The sequence below is a fragment of the Enhydra lutris genome, unplaced genomic scaffold (genome assembly GCF_002288905.1).
Source record: "Enhydra lutris kenyoni isolate GAN:26980312 unplaced genomic scaffold, ASM228890v2 scaffoldscaffold13, whole genome shotgun sequence".
In the NCBI taxonomy this organism is placed as follows: domain Eukaryota; kingdom Metazoa; phylum Chordata; class Mammalia; order Carnivora; family Mustelidae; genus Enhydra; species Enhydra lutris.
The window spans coordinates 8,695,239-8,707,760 of NW_019154097.1; the positions used below are offsets into that span (position 1 = coordinate 8,695,239).

Below are 12,522 nucleotides of genomic sequence, written 5' to 3' on the forward strand. Positions count from 1 at the left end.
GCCCTACGGTTACAGCTGCCCGGCCCACTGCCCTCTATGGGGAGGTTTGCTCAGGGAGTTTGGCATAGCAGAAGCAGCATGGACTATGGAATCCGGCACCCCCAAGCTGTAATCTGGGGCCCTGTATTCAATAAGCATGTGCTATTCAGTAATGCATTTCATTTCTCCGGACTGCAATCTGTAAAATGGGGATAACAATACCTGTTCTAGGAGATAGCAGTAAGGATTTCGGGAAAAAGGTTTGTGATGTAGCCAGACTGGATTTGGACTAGGCGCTCGTTCCACCTGTATTCCATCCTGGAATGATGGTGACAGGGATCCCCTCAAAGTTGGCCTATGCCTGCCCCTTCCCCTTGAAAGCCCTAGGGAGTCCAAAATCGAACTCGGTGCCATGAGGAAGCTGGTGGTGGCTTTAGGAGGCGTTATGTTTGGTGAATATCTCCTCGGCTGCTTGAGAGGCTCCAAGGAGGACACAAGTATTGAAGAAATGAAGCTGCACTCGCCCGGCACTCGGGCACCAGGGGCCCCGTCCTTCACGGGGTAGTCCTGGTCCCTGCCCTTGATCTTGGTAGCCTGTGCAGAGCTATCCTAGGTGCTGTGAGGAATGCCCACAGGAAAAATAAGCTCCTCTTCTCTCTTTTCCGCACGTTGCAGTGCTTTGTGATTTGCTGGTTGGGAGGGGGTTTGAAACGTATGAAAGCATCAGGAAAGGGCAGGAAAGGGGATGTCCGGAAAACACCAGTGTGCATTGTTCCAGATCTTCGTTTCCAATTGACTATGGCCTCCCAGGAAATCCTGACTTTGGAATAAGCTCCGCTGATGGTCCCAGGTGATGGTGGGGCTCTGATCAGCTGGGCTCCTGGCATCAGAAAACTCATCCCCAAATTATCTGCTCCTAAACCACAGGGAAGAATCATGAAAAGGAAACAGGCTGTTAGAAGTGTAGCCAATCTCTTTTCCAGGGAAATTATTAAGAATCTGGGCAGTATTAAAAGTTGGCACACACACATGGCTTGTGTTTTCTACTTCTTTTTATCTGCCTCTTCCACCTGTCTCTAGGCCTCCTTGTGAAAAACTTGGTGGTGAGGTGGGGCAGGAAATGGTTTGTTTCAGATCACTCCCATGCCCCACAGTTGTGGTTATCAAATGTTTTTAAGTCCCCAGTTTATCTGCCCTGTCTTCTTTCACCCGTGCTCCATCCCTGACGTGGGAGCAACAGAAATGCTTTGCCTCTTATGGGATCCTGGTGAGGTGAGGTCTGGCAACAGTTCATTATGTTTCATACATAAGAAGACCCCCCCCAAACAGAAAGTTAGTGTGGAATTATCATTTTATAAGTATCCATTCATTAACTAAATACTGAGGGCCTACCATATGCCAGGGCTGGTGTCAGTCTCTCAGGATGCAAAGATAAGCCATGCATCAATTCTACTATTAGGAAGGGTAGAACCTTCTAGAAAGTCATGTGCGATTAGGGATGCAATGAACTTAATGTGTGACAGTTAGCGTCCAGGTCCTTAAAAGCAACAGATTTGGTGCAGGGGAAGTCCAGATTACTGTTCACTTTTTTCGGGCAGAGAAAGGTAGAGGCACTGGTCATGTATGGCTTCCCAAGGAGTAGGGTGTAGCCGTGGGAAGATGCAGAGGAAGGACATTCCAGATCAAGAAAATAGCATCACAAAGGCTTCAGTACCTTTGGGGAGAACAAGTAAGCAGTGTTGCATTACACCTGTGTTGAACCCAAACCCACATATAATCTAGTTAGAAAGAAGAACCAAAAAGAATGCAGGCTATTGTACTTGAAGAGTGTCGATCCTGCGGTGAGCATGAGACAGAAGACATCGTGTCCACAGTGGGTCCTGGGGTCTCTGCTTCTGGTGGTGAAAGCTGCACTTTGGGGGAATTTAAAGGATTTTAAGGAAAAAGATTGATTCAATATGGTATTTATCTTATGATGATCTAGCATCCGAGTAAAATGTCTTTCCCATGCAGTAAAAAGGGAAATAAAATCGGAAAGGCCATTTTAGACCAGATGGTGGGGAAGGAATCTTGAGTGTCCAAATGCCATTTGGCATCATTACACCAAAAGAATGTTCTCCATGGCTTTCTTTGCCCGCTCAGATCTTCTGTCAAGTGAGAAAAGAACTCCTTTCTCTTACGCCTAGAGTCTTTTTCTTGGTCTTATTAGAACATGAATTCTAAGATTGGAGAGCAGGAAGAAAGGTTGAACCAGGGACAGAAAGCAATGAACAGTGACATAGAAGGACCAGTCAAGTGGCTGCTCTTGCCATATCCTCTACCCCACTCATTCTAAATGGTTACCTGGTTACCCTGTTTTTATATCATGTATAGCCATCAGCTGCATTGCAAAGAAAACAAAGTGTAAAACTTGACAATATCATTTTTTTTTTTAAAAAGGGTGGGGATTGTCTTGGAATTTAGAAATTGGAGATCTGAGTTCAAGTCTTCACTCTGCTAATTCCTAGCTGTGCAGTCGGGCTAGTTTCTTATGCACACTCCCTCTTTCTCTCTCTCTTTTTTCCTTATACTCTCTGAATCTCATTTTTCTCATTTTTCACAGGGATAATTGCATCTACTCATAGGTTTCCTATAAAGATTAAATGAGCTAATGTGTACTTCGAAGAGAAAAAATATTAGACCAAACTTCATTATTATTATGTTAAATGCTATTTTCTTACCTCTGGGAAGAGCTAGCTATTCTCCTGAGAATCCATAACAATTTCCTGTATCCCTACAATTGCACATACACATTGTATTAAGTAATTTATTTGTGTCTCTTCTTCTGTAACTAGACTGTGGGTTTCTTGAAGGACAGGGAGAGTCTTATTCATCTTTATAATTACCTTGGCATTTAAGTGTCTGGCACATAGCAAACATTGGTCAAATGAATGGGTTAATTGTAAATTGCAGAAAGCATCCCATATTAGGAAAATTAATTATTTTTAACCTACCACTTTGTTACTAGAAAATAGTCTGAATTCCTGAGGACTACCATATTTCAATTCAGATTAATTCAATAATATTTATTGAGCATCTGCTATGCACCAGACGCACAATCCCTCATCCTCAAAGAGTTTGTGGTTTCCTTGGGGAGACAGACATATACTCTAATAAACCAAAGACAGACAGACTGGAAAGCAGTATTATAGCCTAAGCATAGACCCCTGACCAGCTTGTGGCTTCCTCATGAGCACCGGCTCGGTGTCTCTGGGGACTGCCCTCCAGTAAAGGATGTTATGTATGCAGTGAGAAGTAGCAGTGAGATGACTTCCCCAAGAAAGAAGTGGAGCTCGGAGCGGAGCAGGAAGGTCCTGTTTGTTGGTTGGTATTAGCACTCCTCTTTGACTGGAACTGGATTACAGTTGTCTCCGAGTTGGCCTGTGCCCTGAGACCTGCTCAGAAAGCGAAGGAATTGCACGTCATTATTGGGTCTTCTGACGGCTACCATCACCCTGTCCTCGTTCCCTGCTGCTTGCCAGAAGGAAGAGAATTTGTTTCTTGTATGTACCCAAGAGACAAGAACTGGGAACTGTAAAATCATAAACATAAAACATAAAGAAAAACTTTGTAATAGAACTATTTGATACTGGGACAAGTGGCTTTGGGGAGTTAGGTTTATGGAGACTGGACGAACGCTGGGTACAGACAGGCTCAGGCATCTCATTGGGACCAGGCTTCCCCAGCGTTTGTGGGCATGAACTCACTAAGCATCTTGTTAAACTGCACATTCTGGTGAGGTTGGTTCAGGACAGGGTCTAAGATTCTGCATTTCTAGCAAGCTGCCAGGTGATGTTGATGTGGCTAGTATAGGGACTACACTTGAGTAGCAAGGGGCAATGAAAGCTATGAGTAATTAGGATTCTAGGAAATTAATAATAACCACCATTTAAAAATACCCAGTGCCAGGCAGTGTGCCAAGGGCTTTACATGTGCTCTTTTGTTTAATGTCATTTAATAAGTAGATTTGGAAGGACCTGGGATGGATTACAGCAGAGATGGGAAGCAGAGGGACCAGCCAGGAGCCCTGGAAACAATGTAGGTAATAGTTACAGGAGCCCTAGCCCAGAGGCAGTGAGATTGAGAGGAGGAGCTAAATGCAAGGCACATCACAGAGATAATAATCGGAGTTTTTGTGATGGATTAACTAACTATGATGGCCAGGGGAGAGGAGTCGTCAGACATGGTTATGAGAGCAATGGGGAGGTCCGTGAAATCCTTCATAGGTAAACTCAGAGAAGTGGCTGATTTGAAGAGGATGTTAATGAGTTGAGTTTTTAGACATAGAGGATACTTGCTAAAATTTTTAAGTACTTAACTCTATGCTGGCATTGTCCCAGACACTTCATATGTGTTAATTCGTTTAAGTCTCACTACAACCCAAGGGGTAGCTGTCCTTATAGCCGTATTTTACAAATGTGGAAACAGACCAGAAGTAGCCAGGCTCATTAAGTGGCAGAGCCAGGTTCTCCCTCTGGGAAATCTGGCTCCAAAGCTTCCAATGTGGTAGGTTTTAGCGTTTGTGAAGTTCTTTACCGTTGTGCCCTGCTCATTAACTCCCAACTTGTCTATTTATTCTGAGCAACCCACATGTTTAGTATCAGTTAATCGTATTTTACAGGTCATTGTTCCTCCATATATATATTCATTGAACAGATAGTTATTGGTGTCTCCTATGTAGTATGTATGTATGTAGTAGTGTTGCATGTATAACGGTGGGCAAACACAGCCCATACCCCCATGGAGCTTACACTTAATGGAGGAGCGGACGAGAGTCAGACGGATATCTGATTTCGCCCTGTTATGTCCTTCAGAGGGAAAAAAATTAGAACACTGTAGGAGAACATGATCTAAACTAGAGCAAAAAGGAAAGTCCCCTTGAAGAAATACTTGATTTGCAATCTACAGGATAAGTAGATCTTAACTAGGGAAAAAGGGGAAACCATGAGCATGGGCCTTAATAGCTCTATTATTTCCCTCGATCTCTCCCTCTCTCTCCCTCTTTCCTCTCTTCCATTCCTTCCCTCTCCCCCTCCCTCCCTCCTCTCTTCTCCTCCCACCTGCCTCTCTTCCTCTCTCAGCCCTTATAGCTAAAATTGCATAGGAATTCAACAGTTTCTTTAGATACTAATACCACACAGGGCAGGAATAGGATCTGTTGTCTGTCTGTTTTGTTCACTGTACTACCCCCAATGACTATGACTATAACATTGCTAGGCACAGAATAGGCACTCAGTACATATTTGTTGAAAGAATTAATTAATCAATTAATTAATTAGGTACACAGAAAGTAGGAAGGGGCTATAGGGGTTATAGGGGCTGAATTCATCTCATGATGAAAAACATTCTCGTATGATGTTCAAGGCATCCGGGTATAAAAGAAACATGTCTGGACTTGGAGCAAAAGAAATTAGCCATTTGCTAAATTTGACTATGGGCAAGTCACTTAACTCTCTGAGCCTGAGCCTTCTTATCTATTAAATAAAGATCATCTTTGTCCTGTCCAGTTCACAAGGATGTTGAGAGGGTGTGATAAAATAATCTAAGTAAAAGAGCAGAATATAAAGTGCTACCAAGTACATTGTTAATTTTTTTTAAGATTTTTTTTTTTTTTAATTTAAGAGAGAGATAGTGAGAGAGAACATGAGAAGGGAGAAGGTCAGAGGGAGAAACAGACTCCCCGTGGAGCTGGGAGCCCGATGCTAGACTCGATCCCCGGATTCCAGGATCATGAGCTGAGCCCAAGGCAGTTGCTTAACCAACTGAGCCACCCAGGCGCCCCCTAAGCACTAGCTGGTGCTGAGCACTTTGTGACATCTCCACAGGGATTTTTGTCTTGGGTGGGAGTGTGAACTAAATGACTCAAATCCTTCCCAACTCATATGTACTATGACTTTGACACATAAATCCATTACTTAGCCGTTTCTATAAGATGTGTCTTTAAGTTTTGGATAGAGAGAGCTGAGTTAAAATGCGAAAATATTTATAGTATGATGTAGTATGATGTAGTATGATGTAGGTCAAAGAGCAAGAAATGCCAAAGAGCTTGTGTTTTTGTTTAATGGTGGACAAAGATCTTACAGTAAAATCTGTGTGTGATTCTCTAGGAAGGGGGAAATCCAAATGTCCGATTTCCCCAGGTTTGTTGAGTCTCTGTCTGTCAGCACTGCAGCCATATTTAGCAGGCACCAAAGAGAAAGGAGGTCCCTTAAATGAAAACATCCGTGTTTGGGGTTTTAAGGAATTGCAGATTACTAGGAAGGTCCCTGCCACTCAGGGACTCCCTGGTGACTTGGAAATCTTGCTGGCTGCTGGCAGTAGTTTGCATGGAGACTGAATTTTATCTCAGCCCTTTTGAAAAAGTAAAGAAACCACAAATCCAGTAGCTGTTCAAAGCAACAAAGAAGGTGCCTTTGGCTTCTAACAGGAGAGTCTCTGAATTCCTCAAGGAATTCCAGGCCTAGGGTTGATCCAGCTAGCAGGGAGGTATCGATCTCCACTTCAATTCGCTGAATAAATAATGGTTGCCATAGTTATTGAGCAGTCACAACTGGTTGGAGAGCAGGGAAAACTCTGAGGCACCTTCTGTGAGTTTGGCCATGACAAAGTCTAGTTATTAGGTTCCATAATCAACCCCCTCCCCAAATCCAGCCAGCACTGTGCTCCATTTCTTTGCCTGAAGACGAATATGGGATCTTGAATATAATGCAAGATATGGGGCACTGGAAGGAAGGCAAAGTTGAAATCAATGGATTGGTATTTTATTCTGGGAAAAGCGTCTCTCCCCGGATAGTGAACCTAATTCGATATAGCTTGGTATTAATAGAATTTACTATCAGCAAGATGACTGTTTGATCATGTTACAGCTGCGAGAGAGACCAAATCCCAGATCGTTCTAGGCTAGCGGTTTAATATACAAATACTGCTAACTTGGAAATTTTAAAAGAAAGGAAAAGAGCAAAATGACAAGCTCATAAATATTCTCACTTTTCTGTTTCCTTTCACCCTTTTCTATATGCAGAAATAAATTTTGTATAGGTGTCATCACATCTTAGATACCATTTTATATTCTGTTCTTTAATGGGATATTTTATAGTTTTCCATGTCGCTTCACAGCCTTCCCATTTGTCCTTTCTGATGTTTACAGAATCTTCCATTATGTGCGTATGCCATTAGCAGTATCCCTATTCTTCTACCTCTTAACTTTTTCCCAGTTTTTTTAAACAGATACTGCTACCCCCAAATGTGTTCGTGCATACAGTTTTAGTCTTCTGCTGAATTTTTCCTTCAGATAAATTCCCAAGAGTGGCATTACTTGGTCAGAGGCTATGAACATTTTACAGCTCTTGAAGTTACTGCCAAACTTGCAGTCTGCTTTTGTGCTTTGGTGGGGCCAGGGGCGGGGTGGGGGGGGTGGGGAAAACTTTAAGAAGAACACCGTTGCAGGCAGAATTTCTCTTGAAGGTCAGTCCTGGGTACATCTTTTGAGACTAAACAAAGGGGCTATGTATGCAGTAAAGATAAATGGAGAGGACAGGTTTGCACCTGGGCTGATTAGCTCACAGTTTCCTGGGAAAAGCAGAATCGTGCCCTGCAAAGCTTGGGAAGTAGGGGACTTTACTGCCTTTTGTCTGACCCTGCGGTTGCCAACCATTTGCCAGGCGGCAGGCACCATTGTGGGTGCTGACCGTACCACGTGTGTAGCACAATGCAGCTGGCAGAAGGTCTTCAGGTAACATCATCTTAATTAAGCCTGACAATAATCCATGGAAGTAGATTTTATTATAATCATATTTTTCTTTCAATTTATTGTGCAATACTTAGGGCACACAGAAAAGGGGGGACCTGGCTGGCTCAGTCCGTAGAACATGCAACTCTTGATCTCAGGGTTGTGAATTTGAGCCCTACACTGGGTCTACAGATGACTTAAAAAATAAAATCTTGGGGTGCCTGGGTGGCTTAGCCGGTTAAGTATCCGACTCTTGATTTCAGCCCAGGTTGTGATCTCAAGGTTGTGAGATTGAGCCCCACGTCAGACTCAGTGCTGGGCATAGAGCCTGCTCAAGATTCTCTCTCTCCCCTCTGCCCCTCCCCCACCAAGCTCCCTTCCCCCGCTCTCACACACCCACGTGCATATGCACGTGCGCACTCTCTCTTTCTCTTTAAAAATAAAATAAAATAAAATCTTAAAAAAAGAGACACACAGAAGGAAATGAAGAATACAATAAAGACTTGTATGTCTACCTCCCTGGAATCCCCATTTTGCTAGAAGGACATTGAGCCTCAAAGAAATGAGGTCACATAGCTAGTACGTAACAGAACCAGACCTGAAGCCCAGCTCTGTCTGGCTGCACGTCCAGTGCCCTTTGCTCTATATTGTGGTGCACGGAGATGAGATGCCTGCAAGTTATAATCCAACTGAGATGCTGACAGTTTTCATGGTTGTCGTTTAATGTAAATACGACACATCAGAGCCAGAAGGGACCTTAAAGGTCGTTAAGTCTGACCTCCTTCTTTTAAAACAAGCCCTAAAGAGGGAGGGACTCAACCCAGCTCATACACAACCAGCCAGCCTGGGGAAGAGTGCGGATCTCCGGGTCCCTCGGCCTCCTTTGATTTAGGGCAAGAGAAGAAATGTCTGGATCTTGCTTCATTTTACTAATTGACTATTTTTTTGTTTCTGTTTTAAGGAAATAACTTCCCTAACAAAAATTTCCCCAACTGAGGTTTAGGAGAATACTTATCTTGATGAGCACTGAGTAACATGTAGGATTGATGAATTGCTGAACACTCTTGTACGCCTGAAACGAATATAAAGCGATATGTTAATTATACTGGAATTTTTTAAAAAATTAAAATATATATATATGTATATATATATATATATATATATATATATATATATCCAACTGAAAAAAATAACTGTAAGAAAAATGAGACACCACTGCTTGATTTCCCTTTGGAAAGATGTCTTCCATCTCACAAGAGTTATTGTTTTACATGTAAATATACTTAGAGATAAAAATCCCTGACTGAGATAAGTAGGGCCAAGCCCTTCTCTCAGGAAAGAGACTTTGGTATCTAATTGCTGAGGGAGAGCAAAGTGATTGGTACTGGATGCGAGTAAGTCCTTTCTGGAGGAGGAGGACAAAATCTTTGGGACTTTGAGAAAATCACTTAAAATAAAATAGGAGATCATAATATTTAACATGGGGATCCTTTTCTGTATTGTTTTATAAAATACGAGATACAGGTGTTCATGTCTTGCTACATTGTAAAATGCCTGCTGCGCCTCTTTCTGGGCCTCTTCCCTTCTTGTTGACTTTTCCATCTCCACAGGAGGAAGACGTGTATTTTGTACAGGGCGCCAGGCGTCGGTCAATAGGTGTTTCAAGGGGGGGCCACAAACAAGGAAGAGAAAAGCCGGATTCCTCTCAGTGCTGGTTAGCATGAAAACATAAAAAATGTGCTTTGTGCTGGATCTCATGGGGCAGCCTTTGCATTAGCAAATGGAGCTAACAGGACCCCTCCCCCTCCACCTGTTAAGATGGGAACATTAATTCATTTGCCTGGATGTGTTTCTCTATCACTCTGATAAAGAGTTGCTTCCTGACCAGGCTTTTGTAGGACGATGTATGCAAAGTAATTACCTCTCTGTCATTCATTTAATGTGACTGTGTGCCAGGAACGGTGTGCTTCCCCTAAGCCGGTACTCCCAGAAACTGCCAGAAAATTAAGAACAATTATTATCTTCATTTTATAAGGAAACGGGGGCTCAGAAATTAAGAGGCTAACTCAGGGGAACACAGCGAGGAAGTGGCAGGACTGGGATTCAAAGCCTGGTGCCGTTTGATACCAAAGGCTATGAGTGACCTCTAAGAGGAAGGCACTTGGATTGTAAAATGCCATCCCAACTGGTGGAAGAAGACATGGGCCTCTATTCGAGATTCAGAGCCTCTTACGATGGGGATGCCTGGGGCACCTGGCTGGCTCAATCCGCTGAGTATCTGCCTTCAGCTCAAGTAATGATCTCAGGGTCCTGGGATCGAGCCCCACATAGGGCTCCCTGCTCAGCAGAGAGTCTACTTCTCTCTTTCTCTCTCTCTCTCTTTCTGCCCCTCCCCACCCCCACTCATGCTTTATCCCTCCCTTTCTCTCTTTCTCAAATAAATAAATAAAATCTAAAAAAAAAAAATGAGGTGCCTGGTTGGCTCAGTCGGTAGAGCATCTGACTCTTGATCTCAGGGTCATGAGTTCAAGACCCACGTTGGGTGTGGAGCCTACTTTTAAGAAAAGAAAAAAGCAAAAACAAAACAACAAAGTCTCTTAAGATGTCACCACCTCCTCAACTTATCCTTTTCTCTCCCTCTGCAGAACGACATGGGTTAAAAGAACCAAAGAGAGTGGAGGAGCTATGCAACAAGATCACAAGCAGCTTGAAAGACCACCAGAGTAAGGGACAGGCCTTGGAGCCCAGCGAGCCCAAGGTCCTGGGCGCGCTGGTGGAACTGCGCAAGCTCTGCACCCTGGGCCTCCAGCGCATCTTCTACCTGAAGCTGGAAGACTTGGTGTCTCCACCTTCCATCATCGACAAGCTCTTCCTGGACACCCTGCCTTTCTGAACAGGAGCAGCCAGAGCGGGGAGCCGCTTCAGTGGCCAGCACCTTCTTGCTAAGCAGCAGAGGAATGGGTCTGGACACCTACCATTTTCTGTCCTTCCTTAAGAGGAGAAGCAGCTCCTGTAGAAAAGACTTTTTTTTTTTTTTCTTTCTGGCACTTTTCCTTACAACCTAAAGCCAGAAAACTTGCAGAGTATTGTGTTGGGGTTGTGTTTTATATTTAGGCTTTGGGGTTGGTGTGGGAGGGGAGGGTATAGTTCATGAGGGTTTTCTAAGAAATTGCTAACAAAGCACTTTTGGACGATGCTATCCCAGCAGGAGAAAAAAAAAAAAAAGGATAATACAACTGTTTTAAAACTTTTTGGGGAATACAATTAGAGTTGCTTTGTATTTAAAAACAAGAACAGCCAAGGGTTGTTCGCCAGGGTAGGAGGTATCTTGACGTTGATCTTTAGAATACACTTCCTGTATCAAGGGTATATATGTGATGCAAATGAGGCAGAAATTCTCTCTTCTTAATTTCTCTCTTCCTTTATTTTATTTTAACAAAAGGTGAAAGATGACGATTACCTAGAAATCAGACATAGCAAAATGATAACGGCTGTTCGTTTCCATATACAAGTGCAATTTTTAAAGTGCTGTCTTGCTGAATCGTGTTTATTAACTCTCCTTTATTTCGTATGGAGATAAAAAAAAGGAGGCAGTCGTGTTGGCAAATGACACATGTTAATTTTCCTAGCGAGGCTTTGTCCATCTGTAGAACCCTTCTGAGGTACAGTCCATCCAAGACTTTGGGTCATTCTAAATGGATCCAGATCTTTGTCCAGCTGTCCTGCAAGGGGCTCAGATCACAAAATAGAATGCATACAGCCATCTCAGCTGTGTTCTGTCAATCCAGACAGACTTCCCTAAACTTGCTTCAGTTAATAGCAGCTGACCGACACGTTCATTCACAAGCCCCAGGAGCTTTCAGTGAGTCTCAAGCGTTTGATCCCTAAATAAGAACATGCAAAGAGGTAGGAACTGATCATACAGGGTAAACACCAGAGGTAACAAGATTTTTAAAATCTATATAATTTAATTTCTGTTGTTGGTTACAAAGACAATTTTGGAGAGCAAGTGAGTCTTATTTAAAAAAATAATAGTATGAATGTGACTACTAGACAGGATTAGTGGGCTGCGTTTCAACATTCCGTGTTCGTACTCCCCTTTTGTATGTTTATACTGTCGATGCCATATTACTATGAGATAATTTGTTGCATAGTGTCCTTATTTGTATAAACATTTGTATGCACGTTCTATTGTAATAGCTTTGCCTGTATTTACTGCAAGACCACCAGCTCCTGGAAGCTGAGTTACAGAGTACTTAAATGAGGTGTTCACAGTGACTTGGATACACCAATTAGAAATTAAATAAACAAATATATATATAAATATAGCAGGTTACATATATATATATTTATAATGTGTCTTTTTATTAACCATTTGTACAATAAATGTTACTTCCCATGCAGTTATTTTATGATTCATTTGCAGTGACTTTTAAGGCAGTACTGTTTAGCACTTTGATATGAAAATTTTGCTTATGTTTTGCTAAATTCGAATAATGTTTGAAGATTTTTAGGTCTAAAAGTCTTTATATTATATATTCTGTATCAAGTCAAAATATCTTTGGCCATTTTGCTAAGAAACAAACTATGAATGTGAAACTGATGTCACAGTAGTTTCTGTTAGCTTTAAATCATTTTTGCTTTAGTCTTTTTCAAGAAAAAAATAACAAAACTATGCTGTTTATATTGTCATTAAATTATACAATCAAACAAATGCCAAATGAATTGCCGAATTGCTGCAAAGGATAACCCAGATAGCAAAGCATATATGTTTT

General features: G+C 42.3%; 1 protein-coding gene across 2 annotated transcripts in view; it reads left to right on the forward strand.

The window, feature by feature from the left end:
- Positions 1-11,379, forward strand: part of LOC111146169 (nuclear receptor subfamily 4 group A member 3) — a 31,972-nt gene extending 20,593 nt beyond the window's left edge. For both annotated transcript variants that reach the window (XM_022501603.1, XM_022501602.1), the window contains exon 7: positions 10,393-11,379. In XM_022501603.1, the coding sequence (XP_022357311.1) occupies positions 10,393-10,640 (248 nt within the window). In that variant the 3' untranslated portion in view covers positions 10,641-11,379. The remainder of the gene's footprint in view (positions 1-10,392) is intronic.
- The last annotated feature ends 1,143 nt before the right edge of the window (positions 11,380-12,522 follow it).